Source organism: Ischnura elegans, chromosome X, assembly GCF_921293095.1.
Source record: "Ischnura elegans chromosome X, ioIscEleg1.1, whole genome shotgun sequence".
Classification (NCBI taxonomy): Eukaryota; Metazoa; Arthropoda; class Insecta; order Odonata; family Coenagrionidae; genus Ischnura; species Ischnura elegans.
In genome coordinates this window covers 75,317,879-75,340,125 of record NC_060259.1, presented here as the reverse complement: position 1 = coordinate 75,340,125, position 22,247 = coordinate 75,317,879, and the positions used below count along the sequence as shown (strand labels likewise).

At 37.7% G+C, this 22,247-nt stretch overlaps 2 protein-coding genes across 6 annotated transcripts in view; both read left to right on the top strand.

Annotated features, from left to right (window-relative positions):
- LOC124170737 (dihydropyrimidine dehydrogenase [NADP(+)]) overlaps window positions 1-15,531 on the top strand; it is a 48,767-nt gene extending 33,236 nt beyond the window's left edge. For 2 of the 4 annotated variants that reach the window (XM_046549640.1, XM_046549642.1), the window contains exons 12-21: window positions 1,396-1,611; window positions 3,177-3,341; window positions 5,321-5,473; window positions 6,139-6,259; window positions 7,589-7,851; window positions 9,498-9,677; window positions 11,139-11,186; window positions 12,366-12,593; window positions 14,009-14,166; window positions 15,234-15,531. In XM_046549640.1, coding sequence (XP_046405596.1) covers window positions 1,396-1,611; window positions 3,177-3,341; window positions 5,321-5,473; window positions 6,139-6,259; window positions 7,589-7,851; window positions 9,498-9,677; window positions 11,139-11,186; window positions 12,366-12,593; window positions 14,009-14,166; window positions 15,234-15,312 — 1,611 coding nt within the window. In that variant the 3' untranslated portion in view covers window positions 15,313-15,531. The remainder of the gene's footprint in view (window positions 1-1,395; window positions 1,612-3,176; window positions 3,342-5,320; window positions 5,474-6,138; window positions 6,260-7,588; window positions 7,852-9,497; window positions 9,678-11,138; window positions 11,187-12,365; window positions 12,594-14,008; window positions 14,167-15,233) is intronic. The other 2 variants (XM_046549643.1, XM_046549644.1) reach the window with 2 other exon arrangements.
- Window positions 15,532-21,903: 6,372 nt separating this feature from the next.
- The window catches only part of LOC124171059 (tyrosine-protein kinase transmembrane receptor Ror2-like), a 31,805-nt gene continuing 31,461 nt past the window's right edge, over window positions 21,904-22,247 (top strand). For both annotated transcript variants that reach the window (XM_046550207.1, XM_046550205.1), the window contains exon 1: window positions 21,904-22,140. The gene's annotated coding sequence lies outside the window, so the exon portion shown is untranslated. The remainder of the gene's footprint in view (window positions 22,141-22,247) is intronic.

The following is a 22,247-nucleotide window of genomic DNA, read 5'->3' as shown; positions in this document are numbered from 1 at the left end:
TTTAAAATTCCCAGTTTAGACGAATGGCAATGGTCAATTTTAACTGCATTTGAAAAAGGCCTGTAGATAATCCTTATTTTAGCCAAGCGCTACCTGATAGCATGGTACTCTGCTACCTGCTAGCAGCCTGCGTCGCAGCGGCGCACATATCCTCGTCCCAAGGTCACCTCACACGGCGGCAGCGGGAACCAGAATGACGTAACACAGGGTTTTCCCAGCATTCATACTTAGCCGTCGCGTTTTTGCGCGCTTGAAATTTTTCACTTTTCATTTAATTGCGAAAAATAGATATCGTCATTTACAAATCTAAAAGCGTGAAATACGTACTGTAGGAGTAATAATATTTCGATTTAGGCAATAAAAATTTGGAAACCACCCTATTTTGTCAAATAATCATATTTCTGCGAAAAAAAAAACATTTTTCTTAAAAAAATTCGCCATTCGCCATAGCTTATATAATATTCGCCAAGAACGACTTCTTCCTTGGTTCCCGGGGTTCAATTGACAACGACGGGCCGAAAAGAGAACCCTACCCAGCGGTGAAAGGGTGGGGGAGTCAAAAGAACCGTCACAGGCCTCGTGACGGTATAAGCAGTCATTCGCCATGGGCTGGGAGGCGGCATGATCGCTTAGCCCTAGAATGCCCGGCTGGGTCAATTTGACCCAAAATAGTTGATTTATGTTGATTATTTTGAAAGGAAGATAAATTTTTGACTCATATTTTATGACTTTTGACTATTGAGTTTGATTTACCACTTAGCAAAAGTTAGGCCTGATATTATTATTTTTTATATTTATTCTCATCACTTATACCTGCCATGCCCGGATGGCTCATTTTGACCCAGGCTATCAAATCCATTTGAAACCTTTATACTTGTCCACTGAATTCAATGTAACGGTGTGATTTATAAGGATTTATTGTCACAACGTTATTTTAATTATTTTAACCTGATACCATCGAAATTCGTCGTACCTCTCAAACCAATCAGAGGAAAAGTGATAAGTATTCACAAATTTGTGGAAGCTAGTTTCCCATAACACCATAAAAATTGTAGAACAACTACAATTTTAATATTTTTATTCTAATTAAATTTTCTGCCACCCTCCAAAATGCTTCATAAACAATGGTAATAAAGAAACTTGGAAGGAATTAAGTATTTTGAGTAAAATATGCCAGCGTTGTCACATTGGGTCAAAATGAAGCACTCAGGCATAATAGGGTGTAAGGATTGGTCGGGCATGCTAGTGTTAAGAAGTCATCTGTATGGGAAATGTTAAGTTGTCAGTCGGTTTAAATATCAAATATGTGGGATAGTATTGTCTTTTTTCAGTATTCAATGATATTAAATTGTTCTTGACATGTGTTTCATTCATCCAACTGTTTCGTTTTTTCAGGAAGGAAAGGGATTAACGGTTCCACTGACACCGCAGTTACCTAAGTTTTACTCACCCATCGATCAAGTGGATATCAGTGTGGAAATGTGTGGAATGAAATTTGAAAACCCATTTGGTTTGGCTTCCGCGCCTCCCGCTACTACCAGTGCTATGATCAGAAGGAGTTTTGAAGCCGGATGGTCGTTTGCTGTGACAAAGACCTTCTCTCTTGATAAGGTATGGCGATTTATTAATTCGATATTTATTACGGATGGTCGGATCGGATACCTCGGATACAAATATCCGAATACCATAAGTATTAAAGACTTTATGAATGAACTGCAAATTGTCAGATATCAGTCATTGGTACAGAATATCCTCAGCAACTGCTACAAAATAATTTTGCCAAAATCAGCTACGTTCCACCTCAAATCATATGCCTCGGATTCTTCTGTCACTATGCCATTTCTCCGTGCGTACAAAATTGACTCAGTATACCAGTCTTAAAATCTGGTTATATGGTATATTAAAACGCACAGGTTTATGTCCGATTGCTTGAGCGAGAGAATGAACGTTAAATTGTACCGTGCAACCAACCAACTTGTACGAAAGCATGAACATTAAGTTGAACGAATCTGTTCTTATTTGGATCATGCATTCGTACAGGTTCCGTTTCGGTCTGCCAAAATCGTTCATGCATTCGCACATTAATTCGTACAAGTTAATGAACAGTATAACCAGGATTTTAAAATAAATCAGAACTCATTTTTTATATGCAAAAAGTACAATATAAGTAAGGTTATCAAAACGCTAGCCATTGGTCAGATATCGAGTATGCATATTATTTTTTTAGCGCTGCTTACATTGTTTTATGCAGCACTTTTAGACGTTTTGAGGAATGTAAAGCGTTTAAAAGTCAGTCTGAAAACCACGGTTTCTTTCAAATTTGAACTATATAGCGCTACACCATACAATTTTGACGCTTACTATTTGATGTGATTGATTTAGTTCTCTTTACTTTTGATGTTCAAGTTTAGAGTAAATTATCCGCCAAAATGCTGTTGAGATGAGTTAAATATGATTGATAAATTTGATGGGCATGGTGTACATAAAAGGAGATTTATAATTAACACGGAACTGTGAGAAGCTGTATTATTTTAGAGATCAATTCATAATATTTAAAATTCCTTCATACAGAAATGCTATTGTACTAAATATGTTTAACTAGCAAGACACCTTAGTGAAATCAGTTCAACATCGCGACATGCCCACCACCTCACTCCTATCTTTTCTATCAATGACTGATCTCTCCAAACAAAGAATTAAAACAGACTTAAAACTTATTTACAATATTCTAAATTCACAGAATGATTGTCCTGATTTGCTTTCTTCCATTAATTTCAGAGTGCCTTGCCGACCCACTCGTACACATTCCTTACTCCATACGCCTATCCCTAGTCTATCCCTCGTTAAGCGCTCACTCCAACACCGCCTTTGCTCCCTGATCAATTCATTACCAGACAATATTGATCCGTTTTTTCTGCCCTTAAACTCATTTATCAAACTTGCCATGTCCCATTCCTCGGCTAACAAATAAACCTCCCTCTCCACCTCCCCTTCCTCGTGCCTTGTATTTTATTCTTTACTATCTTATGCCACTGCTCTCTGTTCAAATTTTTTATGTTAAAATTTTATGTCTGTTACTGCGTCACTATAAATTGAAAGAAATGATGTATGTGAGCATCTCCTTAAATAAAATAAATAAATAAAAACATTAATTTTTGTCTACGGATTTCTCCAAGGATCTGGTGACAAATGTGTCTCCCAGGATCGTCAAAGGAAGCACATCACGCCATCATTATGGACCGGACCAAGGCTCATTCCTTAACATCGAGCTAATATCAGAGAAAACCGCCGAATATTGGTGCAGGAGCGTTACAGAACTAAAAGAAGATTTCCCAGAAAAGGTATGCGACCAGATACGACCAGAGATGAACGGATATTTTTTATTTGCCTGCCATACCACTCACCTTTAAAAAGCGATTTAATTTTCATTGCATTAATGTTAAACTCAATACTTGATTAACTTTCTCTGGAGAACGGCGATCCGTTAGTGGATTAAATTTAAGATCGCCAGTGATTACTTTGTTTTAATTGATTTAGTCCTTATTTTAATCTTTATGCCTTTCACAGCTTAGGTGTTGTCTTTCTTTTTGCCAACCCATCTTTCCCTTTTTTTACTTAATCGGATCATAAGCCTGAAGGTCTAGAGAAAGTCTCCGTTTTTAGTTTTAAACATCAACTGGGCAATATCCAGTGGACTTACGTCCTGTCACCCACTATCCCACCCACGAATACAGCATCATATATACGTAGATCTACACTTCGGGAGGGGGGTTATTAGGGAAGTGTCCTTCATCAAAGAAAACGAAAGGCATTGATTGCGATTCGTTACCCACCATTAGTGTATTCATAATATGCAAATTATTTGATTTTAGAAATGCCGGTTTAGACGAATGGCAAGGGTCAATTTTATCCTTATTAGAAAAGTACAGATTGGCGCCCATGCGATGTCACTCCACGTGACGTCACAGGGACCTAGGTTCTATACGAGTAGATAGGAGTTTTACATCGTCTGAGATTACCAATGTATGAGGCACAGAGCTCAGGGAAACATGTCTTAATAATCACCTATTAATACTGGCTAAGGTCGGAAGGTTTTTACTGTTTGATAAGGTATTAATAATCCTTATTTAAGCCAAGCGCTACCAGCTAGCGGGGTACTCTGCTACCTGCTAGCAGCCTGCGTCGTATCAGTGCTCAAGGCCTCGCCGCAAGGTCAAATCATACGGCGACAGCGGGAACCAGAACGACGTCACTCGGAGTTTTCCCATCATTCCTACATAGCCGTCGCGTTTTCGCGCGCTTGAAAATTTTCACTTTTCATTTAATCGCGAAAAATAGATATCGTCATTTAAAAATCTAAATGCGTGAAACACGTACTCCAAGAGTGATAATCTTTCGATTTAGGCAATAAAAAATAATAGGAAACCACCCTATTTTCTTCATGAAGGAGACTACCTTTCGCAGCTCTAAACTTTGGTTCAGCCCCGATGCAGAATATGTTTCTCTCTGAATTTTAACCTCATCTGTGCAAAAAATGAATTGCAATAACTGTGTGAACGCCCGATTTTGCTCTGTTTTTGGATATTCGTCCCAAAAATGTGGGTTTCCTTACTATCCGATGCCCCAAGTAACCGAAATAGTATTAGCAAACCTTGGATTTTGTTTACTCATCATCATAAGTCGATTGCCTCAAGTTTGATCTTGCGGAATTCTGATGACGGAAGAAAAACTTTTCTTTAGTAATAATGCACACTTGAATGAAACCTGGGTCAATGAACGCTTCATTTAAGTGTGGATATTTTAATAATGCAATAAACAAACAGAAATTTCTATCTGGAGGAAATCCGGAATTATGTGGCGAAAATCAAATCATTAGTATAGGTCAACCATAGGAGCACTCTCAATCATAGGTGCACTCATAATGATGAGTGAAAAAAATTCAACGTTGGAAACATTCAATTGGGTATTGGCCAAACACCACAGATGCGTGGTTCGTATTAGCAGGTTTTTGTTCCAATGAACCAGAGAAAACTCAAGGCAAGTCTTCAATGAAGGTATCTGTTCTTAATTTTCATGCATTTTCGGCCATCATCAATCCATCATCTCCTATCCGCTAGCCTTTTATAGCGACGCATTTCTTCTCTATAACTACCTTTATAACCTGTCCTATGTAACTCATTCGGGGCCGTCCCTTGACCTTCTTCACTTCCACCTGTCCTACGATTATTTTCATCAGGCCATCATTCCTCATAATGTGACCTTTAATTTCTCATAACCCAGTTTACCTCTCTCATATTTTGTCCCCTCCCTCTTTTTTCAGATTGTAATAGCCAGTATCATGTGCTCCTTTAATAAAGATGACTGGCTGGAGCTCAGTAAAATGGCGGAAAATGCTGGATCAGATGCTCTTGAGCTGAACTTGTCCTGTCCTCACGGCATGGGCGAATCTGGAATGGGACTGGCCTGTGGGCAGGTGAGATTTGTTTTTATCCTTATTCATGTTTTGTGGGAAATTGTTCCTTGCGTCACTTTGAGGGAGAGTCACACATTCATGATGAAAAAATAGGTAAAACTTCACACTCAGTATGATTACTTCACACTTAATGTGAGGTCTACCGGTGTTCATATAATCATGAGTGATAAAAATTCAACGTTGGAAATATTCAATTCGATGCAGAAAAGTTTCTCGGGTTTTCCACCGGTTGATGTCGTCCATGTCTCCCGACGTTTCGATCCGCGACTGGCATCTTCCGAAGATCCCCGGAGACATGTCGGAAACCCGAGAAACTTTTCTGCAACTGATACGTCGGAAAAACCTAAGATCATACATTCAATTCGACATTGGCCAAACACCACCGATGCGTGGCTCGTATGAGCAGGTTTTTGTTCCAATGAACCAGAGAAAACTCAAGGCAAGTCTTCGATGAAGGTATCTGTTCTTAATTTTCATGCATTTTCGGCCATCATCACCTCTCCGTGCGAAAATTTCTGTCCGACTTCTGTGATTGTGCCCTATCTCTCTTTTTCTCGTTTTCTGTTTGTATTCCTATTGTTATTTTGCACTTATATCACCTTGATACTTAGCATTTGATGCAAATGAAATTTAAGGGTAAGTGATGAATTTATACGTCTTCACAGAAACCGGAACTAGTGGAGAATATTACGAGATGGGTGAAAGGAAACGTTAAAATTCCAGTCTTCATCAAATTAACTCCCAACATCACTGACATTGTCTCAATAGCGAGAGCAGCACATGAAGGTATTTAGAATATAATTTATAGTTTTATTTTTATCATTTTTGTTATTATTACTATTATTATTAGATAGAGTAATAACTAAGTAAACAGAATGAATGCTAAGATACCAAGTCAATCAATGGCTTACCAAATAAAATGAAGCAAATACAATCTATTAAATAATACAAAAATCAATTTTAAAAACACCTACTGGAAATATCTAAGCGCTGATGTTACATGTGTAAATGGTACATGTTGTGTCAAAAAGGTTTAAACATAATATTTGTAATGCACAAAGGTTAAGAAAACACTTAGCTGTTTCACAAAATAAAATATATATTGCGACCGGTTTCGATACAGCGTATCATCATCTGGCTGATGATGATACGCTGTATCGAAACCGGTCGCAATATATATTTTATTTTGTGAAACAGCTAAGTGTTTTCTTAACCTTTGTGCATCATGAAGGAGTTTCACCATGTTACGCCAACCACCATCGCATTTATAATATTTGTATGCTTTAGTGATGATATTTGAGTATAAGAGTTATATATGAATTAATATGATTATAATAATAATTCCATTTCCATTCCATATAGTAATAATAAAGTCCATTAATATGAATATTGCATTTATGTTTAACTATATGTGCATAAAGATGCAAATTGATGCAACTAGAAATGATAATCCTGGAACTTACTGATAAGTATTATGCTTAGCAGGACTATACCGAAGAATATAATAATAATGAATTGACGATGTACCCAATACCTTAGTAACATACACAAAGGCAATTATTTCTTTTAACAAATTTCCTTGCTTAAAAAATCTGTTCTGTGAAACCTTTCATGCAGACATGACCGAAATTTATTATTTTCATGTACCTTTTTATCCATTTTATTATTATTGTTATTATTTTTTTTCCTTATCTTGACCTCGTTTAATTCACGTTAAAATAGTTCTTGGAGTGTAGGTCAATGTATGTGATGCAAAAACGTTTTAGCCAACGTTTCTGTTTATTTTAAACTATCATTAGGGCTTAACTTCGTACATATTTATTGATATAAATAAATATATAATATAAAATTAAATATAAAAATAAATAAATATATAATTGATATTTTAAATAAATATACTTAACATATAAATATACAGGGCTTAACTTTGTACATATTTATAAATACATATTTTACAATAAACAGAAACGTTGGCTAAAACTATTTTGCATGACATACATTGACCTACACTTTAAGAACTATTTTAACATGAATTGTTATTATTTGCATTATTACTATTTTTATTTCTTGTGTGTGGCCTTTTGTATTTTAAACGCTTCCACTTATGCCATCCAGGTGGAGCAGATGGTGTGTCTGCCATCAACACCGTTTCCGGTTTAATGAGCCTGAAAGGTGATGGAACGCCTTGGCCCGCTGTGGGCACCAGTAAATACACCACGTACGGGGGTGTGTCTGGGAACGCTATTCGCCCCATGGGATTACGTGCCGTCTCCGCTATCGCCAACGCCCTCCCTGGTCTCGCCATAATGGGCATCGGCGGTATCGACTCTGCTGATGTGGCACTTCAATTCATCCACGCTGGTGCCTCCGTTGTACAGGTGAGGAAAAAAACAATCCTCTCCAAGGCTCCATCGCAAAACGATGTGAATGTCATCCCCGTGAAAATGCCTGAGGGCCGGTTATATACTGCCTCGTTTTTTCGAAGTTTTTTTCGGAGTATGTAAATGAGAGCAGTGGCGCCGACTCCATGGGGCCTGAGGGGGACCGAACCCCCTCAAAAATTCGTTATGGGTGTTAGGAAAAAATGTGTCAGGCTTGTCGATTTTCCCCGGAGTGTCCAGATGTCGAGATTCGAGTTATCAGGCTTCTAATGTTGATCATACGACTCTTCTAAAATGCTTAAAAAACTTAAAACTCACAACTTAAAAAAGTTCCCGGGACAAGATCCCCGGTTTGGGCCCCCACAATATTATCATCCACTTAAGATTATGGGTGTTAGGAAAAAATGTGTCAGGCTTGTCGATTTTCCCCGGAGTGTCCAGATGTCGAGATTCGAGTTATCAGGCTTCTAATGTTGATCATACGACTCTTCTAAAATGCTTAAAAAACTTAAAACTCACAACTTAAAAAAGTTCCCGGGACAAGATCCCCGGTTTGGGCCCCCACAATATTATCATCCACTTAAGATTATTTGTTTATCTAAACGTTATTATGAACTACCTTTCTAAACTAATACCATGAATATAACAAAAGAAGATCCTTAAGTCGGCCACTAAATATGTTGTCAACTACCGCGCATTTAAATGGGTTTACAAAAGTCGCCACTCGCGTCGCTGGCGGACAAATTGATCCGAGTTTCTCGGAAAAATAAGGTATGATTAGGGGGTTTAACCGAAACTTATTTGAATTTAGACGTGATCTATCAAATTTATTACTTTTAAATGCTATTCCTCGTAATTACAAACATTATACTGCAAAATATTGGAAAACAGTGGATCGCATTGCGGTCATCACAGCGCCGCGGACATATTTGAAAGCCGATTAAAATGGCCGACTGATGTGGCAATGGGACGGAATTGGGCCTCTTCTATACAGTCCCCTTGACTAATACTTTGAATTTACCCGGCTGGCATCGGTGGCTGTCAGGTTGTGGTTGCTACGTGTTAATGGCTTGCCTCCGTGGCGGCTGGATAAAGTTCTTGCCTGCGACACAAGAGGTCGAGGGTTCGAGTTCCGGGTGGGTTGCTCCTAACCAGGGCATGGATGTTCGTGTACATTTGATCTTTAAGATAACAAAAACGATATAATAGGCCAATGGTGCTACTTTCGGTGGTACAGGGATGAATTAAAAATGAAAAAAGAATCTCAAGTTAGAGTTACTACAGCATCGTGTTCCAGTTAAAGCTAATCAGACCTTATAAAATCGGCCCTAAATGTGCTCCTATTACTGGAATGTCACGTTAATTCCTCTCTAAAGTTAGTTTATTGCTATTTTTGCTGTATAGTACATTCATCAACAATTTTAAACATCGTTTGCTAAGATTGTTTAACTTATTCTAGAGCCTCCTCAAAAATTTCCATCTCTTCAAAATTTCCATAATTTAATTAATTTGCCTCTGATTCAACCCTAGATATGCCATTGCCTCTTTACAAAAAATCGGTGTAATCATCTCACAGGTTGATCCATCGTTTGAATGGTTTCTTTTCTGTGAATGTACTTCCTAAAGATTTTTGACTTACACAGGTTGGCAGTGCAGTGCAGAATCAAGATTTTACTGTGGTAGAGGACTACATCACCGGCCTTAAAACTCTGCTCTATCTGAATAGTATCGATGAATTGAAGGACTGGGATGGTCAGTCACCTCCGACTATGGTCCACCAGAAGGGAAAAAGAACATTCACATTGAAGGATTCTCAAGCGAAGGTTAGTATGAAAAGGACATCAGAATAAAAACAGGATCCACGGGTGTATCATGCACCTGAAGCAATAGTTTAAATGAAATTGCATTTATTTGCGAGTATTGAACATATTTAGAATATGGAACGTCAAAAATATGCATAAGAGGCAAATGTTAATCAATAAGTTCATATGTACAAAATGTGTAGTAAGTAGAAAAGTTGGAATGAAGGATCCAAGGTTTTCCCGGCGAATAGACTGGAGGAAGAGTTGTCGGGTTTCCAGCCGGGTCCAAGGGTTTTTCTGCACCGACGTTTCGAAGGCTATCGTCTTCAGGGTGAATGGTCTTGACAGACACATCTTGGCTAGTCCATTCACCCTGAAGACGATGGCAGACTTAGCCTTCGAAACGTCGGTGCAGAAAAACCCTTGGACCCGGCTGGAAACCCGAGAACTCTTCCTCCAGAAAAGTTGGAAGGACACAATTAATATGCGCAGTGGAAACTATAGGATATTTAAAACTCTTTTACCATATTCTACAATGTCATAATTCCTGAGGAGTTTGGAACACATGAAGGAGTTTGTTAAACGAATGTAAAACCTATGATTTAAAATCACTGGTGGCTTTCTCCGTACGAGTGAATCGATACGTCCACTGCATAAACGCTCAACAATCGCCCACCGAATCAAATCCGCTCATCTAGTACTATAAGGGGTGTCTATCGGAACGTATCGGAATATGCAAACTAATTATGTTGACGGATGCATTTGCTGTGGAGACATATTTTTGGTCAAAATTCGTAAAAATTAGCCTTGGCATAGAAGGGACTACCCTGAACATTTTTATATTTTGGGCGAAGTATTCTTGGGTATGAGCTCACCATCACTGTGGTGGATGACAAAATGGCGGATGCATTATTTGAAATCAGTGTAGCACTAATTCTTCTCCAGTTGTCCACTTCCAACGTTTCGGCAGCTCACTTGGCTACCATCTTCAGGGGTGAAGAGTGAGCTGTTTCCGCTGAACATGGAGGGTTGAATACTGTCATTCAGGCATGTTAAATGGAAGAGATACCTGGAATATTACTTAATTGAACTCTACACCCCTGAATATGGTAGAAGAATGAACTGCCGATTCATGTGATGGATTAAAAGTCATTCGCCCGGTAGACAACCTGATAGGAATCTCGGGCATATCATCCACCGATGAAACCATAAATCTATAAAATTTTTGCTTCCTGTAAAACTGGAGTTGCATCGCAGAACACGCATTTTAGCTAAATCGCTTTTTCACTGGTAGAAAAAGGAGCCAGCGGAAATGATGCAATAGGCAATGGGCGTCTTCACATCTGGAGCCATCCCTGAAAATGATCATGAATGAATACATGCAATTTTTTGCGTAGTTGCAGCGATCATTCAAAAGGGCTTTGATAATCGTGTGATTTAGGTGTAAGGTTTATTGTTCTAATTTTTATTAAACCTTTCTAGATTCCAGTGGGGACCTCAGGGGTCATACAGATGTCCCCGAATGGCGTAAGTATATACAAAGCCCATAGATTTAAGTCACTGTCGTCAGGGACGGCTTGAGGGCCGGGCAACCCGTGCGACTCCCCGGGGAAACGTAGCTGGGAGGGCAACCAAACGCCCAAACATAAAAAAATTACTTTTAAAGTTTAAAAAAGTTTAAAAAATAAAATAAAAATTACATAAAAACTTAAAGTTTGTAAAAATAAATTTTAAAATTGGTATTCCATTCCAAGCGGGGTAACGGGGCGACACAAAACCAGTTTGCCCGGGTAAGTATTTTGCCTTGAGTCGGTCCTGACTCTGGTATCCATTTCATAGTATATTTTTTTCCACTTTCCACCATAGGCATTCATGTTCAAATATTGATTATTGATTGCGCTGAACCTTGGGAAACGATTTCGATTGCAAACGCGATTGACAACAACGGAGATTGTGTGATTTACACATCTCAGTTGGGAGAAATACCTTGAATGTGACTTTGTTGAACTAGTACATCCACAGCTTTGATCTTTTTTAAGAAAATTTTCCATATTCTGGCGATTAAATTTTTTAAAAATTATTGCCATCAATTCATGTCGTGCCTTGTACCCATTGTAAGAAAATAAGTACCTACTCTCCAGCAAGAGTGTGGCTGATTTTTTTAAATTTTCTCAAATTTTCAATTTCAATCGCCTTTTTAATGAAATAGGGATTTGAATCGATGCTCTAAAAAGTCAGATCGATTTTAAAAGTCTGCTCAAGAGCTCTAAATGCAGCTGTAACTAATGGTCTCAAGTAGATAAATAGTATCACTGCTAGGTACTCTAAGTTTAGCTTGACTATGATACACATTTAAATATTATACTACCGAAAAACGAATTCTCGGACGCAAAAATAGAGTCAATTATGGCTTTAAATTATTTCACTTTTACGTTGTATCCCTAAAAATGACATTTCTTTGCTGATTTGAAAAAATTGATCATATTTAATTTATTGCATTGAGGGCTTGTGAGCGACCTGAGAATGTTAAAAAATCGATCTTTTCTGTAAAAAATATTAAATATTAATATTAATAATATATTATATATTAATATTTATATAATATTGATTCTAATAGTAAACGTTTCACATAAATCCGAATTCGTTCGCAGGTGAGCGATGTCGATTTATTTTACTGGACGCGCTAACCATTTTTCTGACATTTTTCAGAGCTTGCCATATTTTGGACCGTATCAAAGTAAGAGAGAAGAAGAAATAGCTCAACAAAAATTAAAGGCAGACATATTGAAGCCTGATCATGACCTACACAGCAGGCCTCCATTTGAACCTTCATCGAAAATTCCCGAGGTAAAAGATGAAATTGGCAAAGCACTCAAGGCCATTGGACCGTACAAGCGACTGGATAATTCTAAACAAGTTGTTGCTCTCATTAACGACGTAAGTATTTACATCCTAGTTTAATAATTTGAATAACTTATGCTGGAACATAGTTTAAAGTTAGATTACATTGCGATAATGATTCTTACTTTATAAAGGCCGTTTTTCACGGGGCAGGCAATTGTCGAATCTGGCATGAGTACGAAGGAGCAGTCAACATTGGGTCGTATAATTAGGCGAATTGCTAGAAAGCTTGCGAGAATGCATGGACATTAGATGAGAAAATAGGCCATTCTTATTTCATTTTTGCATTCGCGCATTTGCAAGACATAATGAGAAATTCATCCAGCTAACCGACGAAATTATGTTAAACGGCCTTAATGCATTTCATTAATAATTTAAAATATTGAAATTTCAAGGTCCAGTTTAAAGTTTGGTGTTTTTTTTGTTTATACATGGTACCGTAATAATTATATGAAAACATAATAATCTGCTGCATTATTTAACTATTAATAATATGTAATTATTAATTATCCAACGCGTTTCATAGCTTTTTGGCATCATATTTCAGATTTTTATTCTTCTTCGCAGTAGTATACAGAGTTTATTCCAAAATCATTGTTTAATTTAGGAAAGCGAATTAGTAAAATTCTTACTGTAAAATCTGAAAAAAAGGCCCTGCAAGGAAAGTGATCCGTGGATTTGCAACCTTCACTCTAAGCGACTGAAAAAAACTTGGGCCTCTCATCATACTAATTACTTTTTAGCAATACAGGGATGTCATCAACTTTCCCAATATTTTTCTAGCATGATCCTTAGCGAGCAGCAAAAGAACTTGATAAAATTAAAATATGCTATATCCACCGGGGTAGAAAAGGCTAAAAGCTAGCGTAAGACGTCATTTTGGGTGCTCAGGATCAATCAACACCTAAATGAAAGATTGGAATTAATATTTTTCGTCTTAATAGTGAATCTTTAATTTCTAAGTAATATTTCTTATGGCTAGGTAGTTTGATCAAGATTTCAGTTTTGAGAAACTCGACATTTTCTCACATACAGTTGACGGTCCCCTCCATACAACATATCAGGGGCGCAGCTAGGAATTAAGGCTGGGGGGGTGTTTAAGTGCAACTAATACCGGGGTGTGTGGGAGTATAGTATACCTACCAGGATAAGCGGTAGGTGTGAGATTAATAAATTGCGTAATTTTAAAGATAAATGGTTCAAAATGGTGAGTTTTACGGCTTTCTGAGGGATATTTTATTCATCCTTACACTATCTTATTAACAATATCAATCCTATTAAGTAAAATGGATTAAACTTAAAAATTTCTCTGAGCCCTGGGGGGGGGGGGATTTATCCCCCAAACCCCCCCCCCCCCTCGCTGCGCCACTGCACCATATCATATCAGTATTATTGGGCTGTGGGTACTTCAATGCTAAACAAATGCTTCACGTGATATTCATCTGTTTCAGGACATGTGTATCAATTGCGGGAAGTGTTACATGGCCTGCAATGATTCCGGATATCAAGCAATTACTTTTGATGCTCTGACTCACGTTCCTCACGTCACCGACGACTGCACTGGATGCACGCTGTGTCTCTCCGTGTGCCCCATCATTGACTGCATCAGGTAGAGTATACTTCATTCTTATAATCTGCTCCTTTCAGTTACTTCTTTTTGGCAAATCCTACGATTGCACAATGGGAAAGGTTTTATAGTATTACAAGCCAATGCGGACTGTTACACGAAAATACACGTTGCCTTTGGAGACTTTCCCGGGGAATTATTCTAGTGAATTATTTTCTTGTCTCCCGTCGGGTTTATACCCATATTAATGGATAAGTCCCGCGAAAAAATATTTTTATTTTATCCAATTTTTATTTAATGAATAATTGCAAAGCTGATTTTCAGTTATAGAGGTGATCAATCAGTAGTCATTTTAATCAAGATAATTTTACATATTAAGTCCACATTAGGGGCAGTGATACAATAACCAACCAGCCGGAAAATGAAGTGTCAATCTTATTTCAGTCGTAATTATGTGGTAATATATTCGAAAATCGGTAATGAGAATTTCCGTTGTTGGATTACGTTTTTCCATGCAGGGAAATGAAAATTGGTCAAAATGTCAAGCTCATCAATAAGTGATTAAGAATAAATTAAATTGATTTCAACGCGAAAAGCGAAATTTTCTTACTTGAAATGGAATATTTATGCAATATATTCCACAAAATATTACAGAATTCTGTACAATAATCCCTCCCCTTCATTGAATATTAATCTATCCGTTTTATTCCTGCGTATTCCCGGGAATTTCCGGGAATGGCGCCGAGATTCCCGGGAAAGGTATTTCCAACTATAAAAGGGATGATATACTTGTGTTGTTAAACAAAATCGTCTCTAAAGGCCCTGTTTCAGGGTAAATTATCCCGTATGAGATAATGTCCAAATGAATGAACACGAAAATTCACCGTGTAACCACCGTGCGAACGAATGAACAGAAAGTAGAATCAGTTCTAATATTCATAAATGTTCCGTTCATGCATTCATAAATGTTTCGTTCCGGTCCACCAAAATCGTTCATTCATTCACACATTTACTCGTACGTGTTAATGTACCGTGAAACCAGGCCTTAATAAACAAATGACTCGCTTATCCTCGCATATTAACAATTTATTTTATACATCATATTTCAGTATGGTGGAACGCAAAACCCCACACGTCATCAAACGAGGAGTCGTATCACTACACGGTGGTCTTGGGGTGGTGCAATGAGCTAGATATATAAGCAAATCCTAAGATTATTAGGCAATAAAGAAAATACATATATAAATAAATACGAAGAAGAGAATTGAAAAACATGTCTCATAATTGAACTACAATTTTTTTCTGATTGAGTAAAGCATTGATATGATATTTGGAGTTATTTTATGTCTGGAATTGTTATAAATTTAAGAGAAATGTTATCAATAAAGGTGTGTGGATGAAAGTACATTTATTTGTTTTATTATTTTTCCTTTCCATTAACTTATTTTTCATTTTAGCGGCATATTATGTTATTTTTATCGCGTCAATTTCATTGAAATACACGATGAAGTGGTTATGTGTGACTTCCCTTTCTGTGGGCTTCATGGGCCACCTCTCCGAGAAAAAAATATTTAAGGAGAGATAGTGAGCTGGAAGTGTGATTTTTTCACGGAATCTGAAAGGCCATGTAATTGGCATTAAATAAACTCTCCTTCCCTTGTCTCTCATTCTTTTAATACAAGAGGCCATCCACGTGAAGATGTGGAAGAATGCATGTGAGGCAGCGAATTGAAATTGTAATGTAAATATCACAATCTGGTGTTGTGTATCTCTGCTCATCTGTATATGCCTGGCTGGATTTATGCCTTTTTCATTGATTTATGCAATCTTTTTAATTAAGATGTATTTGCAATTCATGATCACTTTCATTTTATGAAAACCGTCGGAAATTAACAGTTACCCTGGCCAAATGAATATCGAAATCTAATGAATCGTATGAAAGTATCGTTGAGGCACATGGTTAAATTTAGTGGTAAAGTTGTATTACTCTTTCCCACTCAGCTATTGTGCTAACTTGGCTAGTAATTTTTTTTTCAGTACTCACTCATCAATCACTGGACTGTAATCACTAATTCACTAAGTCAATAGCAGAAGATATAACACCTATCAAGTCGACACATCCTCCTAACTGTGAGTGCACGAGCATCAATAGCAACGAAGTTTTCGGCAAACAGTCGAAGCGCGAGTACCGAATAACGGCTGTGAAATTCACTACTATTGATTCATTAGTAACCATATTTTAAATATTTAGGTCAATTTGCTTGAAATACAATAGAAAGGTCAGCCTGTGTTGGTGAAATTACATAATTAATGATGCATGCGAGAGCCTATGGTTGCGACGTACTGCTACGCATCTGACTTGTAAAACGGTCATATTAAGAAGGTAAGCGCAAAAACAAGGTAGTCGTGACATTTTTTTTCTTATTTTGAAGACTCCGTGTAAGCTACCACAATGCAATTCATAACTGAGTGGGAGGATGCATACTGTTAAGGATGAATTCATCCAAACGCTCCACATCCGGTCAGGGGCCGTATTTCGTCGGTGCCGCACCGAACGGTTTCCCTTTCAAGCCCACGGCCTGGACATCATTCCGTACCGACGACGGCACTTCCAGCGATTCTGTACGGTCGTCGGTTTCAAACCAGTCGGTACGGTTCCCCCTCCTTCCCAAACAGGGAAAAACCGAATATATCCGAAATTAGAAGTCATGTGACGTGTCCCTCCCACCACCAATGAAAGAAGGGTAGAAACAAGTGAAGACTCATTGGTACGCAGTTTGTTGTCGTTGTCTTAAATATTTTTATTTGCGGACTTTACGACTTATTGTTAGATTGAGATAATCGATATTGGGTAACTTGTTAACAATACTTACATAATGTGTGGTAGTAGTGCTCTGCCTACAGAAGCGAAGACAAAAAACAATGAAATATAGTTTGCATGTGATGGAGATTGTTGTTGCTGGAATGAATTACTAAAATTGTCCTTGAGATCGTATTATCTTTTTTTAAATATTGGTACCAGATATTGCTATTTATTCATTGCTTGGTAATATGGTTGTCATTAAGTTAGTTCCGTCTAAATGTTATCAAGGAAGGCTATGCCATTGGCTCCGTTGCAGATGAAAATCACATACCACGGAATGTGAACGTAGGATTCAAAATCAAATGTAAATGTTACATTAGAGGATCAAGTAAGGAAATTGTTATAAAAATATGGAGCTGGGAGTAATTAAAAGAAGAGTAATGACGAGGGAGTAAAGAAATTGTGATTGGGTGAAATATATGTAAGTTGCGCATTCCAAGTGAGAGAAAATTATAATATTGCGGCAAACCTCATACTTATTAACAAATATCTTCTTTTATCGTCATGGTAATCAATAGCTGACGATAAAATGAAATATTGTTGGCTATTACAAATGAGAGAAAGTGATAAGCATTGCGGCAAACTTCATATTTAATTTTAATTATCATGTTTTTACGCTAAGGGAATCAACAATTGATTGTAGGAAGGAAATAGAAGTCTTCTAAAAACCTTAAGGAGAAGACGGGACAACTTAACCACATTATGAGGTATGATAGCCTGATGAAGGCAACTGTAGAAGGGCAGGTGGAACGTAAGAATGGTAAGGAACGGCCCCGAATGAATTACATAGGAAAGATTATAAAGGATGTGAAAGAGAAGAAATGCTTCACTGTGAAAAGGCTAGCGGATAGGAGAACGGAATTGAGAGCTGTGTCAAACCAATCTAAGGATTATTGACTTATGATGATGATGGCTGCACTAAGAGAAGTATCACGGATCATCTTAAAATTGAAACGGTATTAGTTTTAAAATACCTCTAGAAGGGTACTTTCAGCCCATTCGATATTTGTTTTTCTGTCTCCTGTTAAATATCCTTCCATCAAATGTGTGCTTCAGATTGCAATTTGCAATGCCGAATTTGCACTCAATTAGGCATTGTATTTATGCTGGTTATTTTAAAACAGTTTTTTTTGTCATGGAATGCTCTATTAAGACGCAGAGTGCTCAAGATCTCAAGAGCATGGTGAAAAATAGTGAAAATGTGGCGAATTACATTAAAACTCGTCTATGGTTTTCTCGTTAATAATTTTCAGTGATCCTTTGCCCTCGAGTTACAGCAAACTTTCGCGAAGAGGGAAATTATCTTAGAGCAATGGACAAAAGACAACCTAGATGCCAATAGGAAAGTTGGAAAGATCATCTTTTAGTATTCTACGCACGTTTTCCCTGCAAGAGAAAAGAGCGAAGATGAAAGTATTTGCTCCCTGTTTGTCGCGAAGGAAAGACTCGGTTGCGAAGAGCGGTCTGGGATTCTTTAGTTGGAAAAGGCGGTCGTTGCCTTCTTTTGCCGGAAAAGGCATCTGGTATTTTCTACCGCAGGCTACCAGGAACGGCATCTGTTTCTAGAGATGTATTTTCTACCTCCAGGGAATCCCTTATAAATAAGTGGTAAAACTTATAAATTTAAGCTTATTAGGATTTCTAATACATCTTCCTCTGGTGATATTAGTAATAGTTATTCATCCATGAAACTTTAAATGGAATACCATATAGTTAAAAATGTGTTAGTGAATTTTGGTAAATATTTTCACAAATTTTGGACTTAATAAGGAATTCTCATACTCATTCAGGCCCTTTGAAAAGTTTTTATGCAATGAAATGTTTTAGTTACCGATACCGGGAGAGTTTTAATTAACATATTGTGGAAAATTACTACGTTGTCCATCTTATTATTGTATTACAATGGAGGCCGTAGACAGAAAAGATTTCGGGGAGAGAAGGGTTCATTCGGAAGACAATCGCATCTCTCAAGCATTGCAGGGGGGTTTCCACAAATAAACATTGATAGCGACATGCTATTGTCGAAATCATGGAGTAAAGCATTAGTGAGGAATGTACGAAGTGAATTTTTTTTTCTCTATTTTATGTGGATCGTCTTTCATTTGTTTTTAAAGTAAATTAAAAGTTGTTTTACTTATTACACTTCCCCAAAAATCTAAACCCTTGACCCTCTCTCTCTCACTACGAATTTCATGTTGATGCTTGCGACTGCGTATTCATTTGGGTACTGCTCTAAGAATGCGCGCCATAAATCGATGTCATACGGTCCCTGAATTGTTAAAATTTTGAGCCTGATGGAATTCCATTTGAACGAAAGGTAAAGCAAAATATGTTTTTGGAATGTGGCTTTGCAACCCCCTCTGACCACCTTGGTGTCAAAAGCATTCCAAATATTGAAATTTTTATATGCATTGCTAACGTGCAGCAGCGTCATATGGTCGTGTAATGTTGAAAATTTCCGTTATCCGAGTTTTAATCCAGTATTCCATTACTTTTTCACGGTCACTGACGTATTTATGGGAAAGGTAATGGTAAATTTGACACTGTGGTGGAGGAAATGAACTGACGTAACGGGGAAGGGGCTGAAATAATACTATGAATTAATTTTACAGATATATTCCTGATGCCTGAGTGAACAAAGCATTGAAATCTGAGAGGATTTCACCCATGAAAACTAATGTGTCGGTCACATATGTGATCTACTTTAAGTGGCACATCACCTTTAATGATCACAATCCTCGCGACGAGGAACCTTGTTATTCTATTTTAATTCTTTTATTGATATTGGTCCTTGAATGAATATTTCAATTGAGGCAATTGAAACACAGATTGTGTTACTCACATATTCTGTGTTCTAAGATACTTAACGTTACGATGTTAAACGGTTTTTTTTCCTAAATGAGGCTCTATTGATTTGTAGAAATAGAAGTAGTAGAGGTACACTAATTGTGCCTCAAGGGATTAATTGGAGATTGATAATTCTTAATACCACTAGGTGTTCTATTGAATTTTACATTTTATTTGCGAGGCAATGAGTAACATTACCATAGAGATTGACCAATGACGCAACACATTGTGGAGTTCAAATTTAAAGGAAAATCACTTTCTTTTTGCGTAATGTTATAGTCATTACGAAGTTATTTGTACTTGATACTTTTAATTTTTTTCGTATTATCATCAAACGATGTTAAACGCAAAGGAATTTTCTTGGCTCTCCCGGTACTTAAATATTCATGCGGCAATTGCAGCATGCCTTCCATTCATAAGTGTTCGAATGATTCTGCAGTTCTCCAATGCTGTGTTTCAGATTGCATTTTCTGATTGGACGTGACGGTTTGTTCCCATCGAACGAGATGACTCAAAATCTGGCATTGACAGTTACACCTCCAGTGTGCAGACGTCTTACTCCTTCGTGGCTTTGGTAATGTGGTGGATCATTTTCCTCGGTTGTTATATAAGGGCACGCCATATCAATTGCGCTGCGAGACATGATCGCCCGTGGTTGCAACTCGCAACACCATCACGACCTGTCGCAGCTCATCTTTTGCAGCCTTCGACGGCCGGGTTGAGCGCGTCATGTCGCAACTTCCCGCGAGAATCATTCCGCTTCGGGTCACATTCCCCCAATCGGCACAAGGAGGGACAATCAGTCCCCTCCCAAAGGGACGTTGATCCCCAAATCCGTTCCCTGCATGCTTCGTCCTTTGCGCTTGCCGGTACGCAATCTCCCGGACTATCCCATTTCGTTCACGTATTCACTGCGGAGTCTTGTCCTCGTCACCTGAAATTGGATCCATGCCCACAATTGTTCGATGAAGTCACCTTCACACCGTCATTCTTCGAATTCCCCCATTTTTGTTTGATGTTCGCGGCTTTACTTTGTGGAACCACGGAGTAAGGAATGAAAATTCATTTAGTAGATTCCAAGCTATTAATTTATTCCCGGCCGTGATATCGACATAAAAATAATAATAAGATCAAAAATAAACATTGATAGTGACATGCTATTATCAAAACCATGAAGTAAAACACTAGTGAGGGACAGTGGCGGATCTATGGGGTGGGGGGCTTAAGGGGCTGTCATTGGGTCGAGACACACATTAGATAAAATCTAAATTCTCGGAGTTTGCCAATTTGTGCATAGTTAAGTTTTCCGGTATATTTACCTACTTTAAAAAATTGAAATACAGGTTAGCTTTAAACTTAAGGCCTCTTTTACACACTTTTGGTATGTTACAATTCAGTGACAGATCCAGAGATGGTCTGGGGGGCTACAGCACCCCCTCTTGAGTATCCAATTTACACTAGATAGAATGGTAATTTTGTTCGGACCCCCACTACTGCATTGTCCCTATCCTGGATCCGCCACTTGTGAGGAACAAGGTAAATTTTCATTTCCCCCTTTTACGTGGATCGCCTTTCATTTATTTTGAAAGGAATTAAAATTTGTAATACCCTTATATCGCTTTCCCAAAAATCTAAAAAATAATTTTATTTGACTTCAACAGTTTAAGCATACAAAATAATATAAAAAATACGACCGGACGCTAATCACCACGGATTAAGAATTGTGAAGAGGGTCTTGTTCCTTCAGGATCTCCTTTTTCATAATTCGATAGAAATTTTTTAATGACAGAGGAATACCATCGTTTATGTGTCATGTTTTAAAATAAAAATGTATAATTGAAATAGTTAGAAAATATTACCCTGAAGATGGAATCGGGGATAAGTAAAAACAGCGATGACTGAAAAAATAGTATCTTCTAAGGGGAATTTGAAATTTTGGTGGGATAGTAGTTCACCGACTGAACACTACATTTAGTGGCGCTGACGTCGAACGATTAAAAAAGAAACAAAAATGGTGTTTTTCCGGGTAAATGAAAAAAAAATTGGGGATTGACATGATGATACATTTTTCCCCATTGCTCATCCACTTGCTGTGCCGCCTGGTCTCTCAAAAATTTTCTGCAGGCCCAGCAATGCTGCCACCTATCACATTGTTTACATATTGAGCTCGAGTCTGACCATAGTGGGATAATGCCCTGAAGGGATTGGAGAAAACGAGAGGCATGGACTTTCGATTATATTCATGTTGGTCATTGAGAGCCATATCAGCTGAGTCGCCGGAGGAGCGTTGACGTATTTGTGAAATGGTATGCATTGACGAACTTAGTATTAATTAACTCCATATTTTTGTGCATTATATCTTTAACTTGTATGTTGCATCTTGCCTCACCCAAGCGAAAAAAATATTTGTATT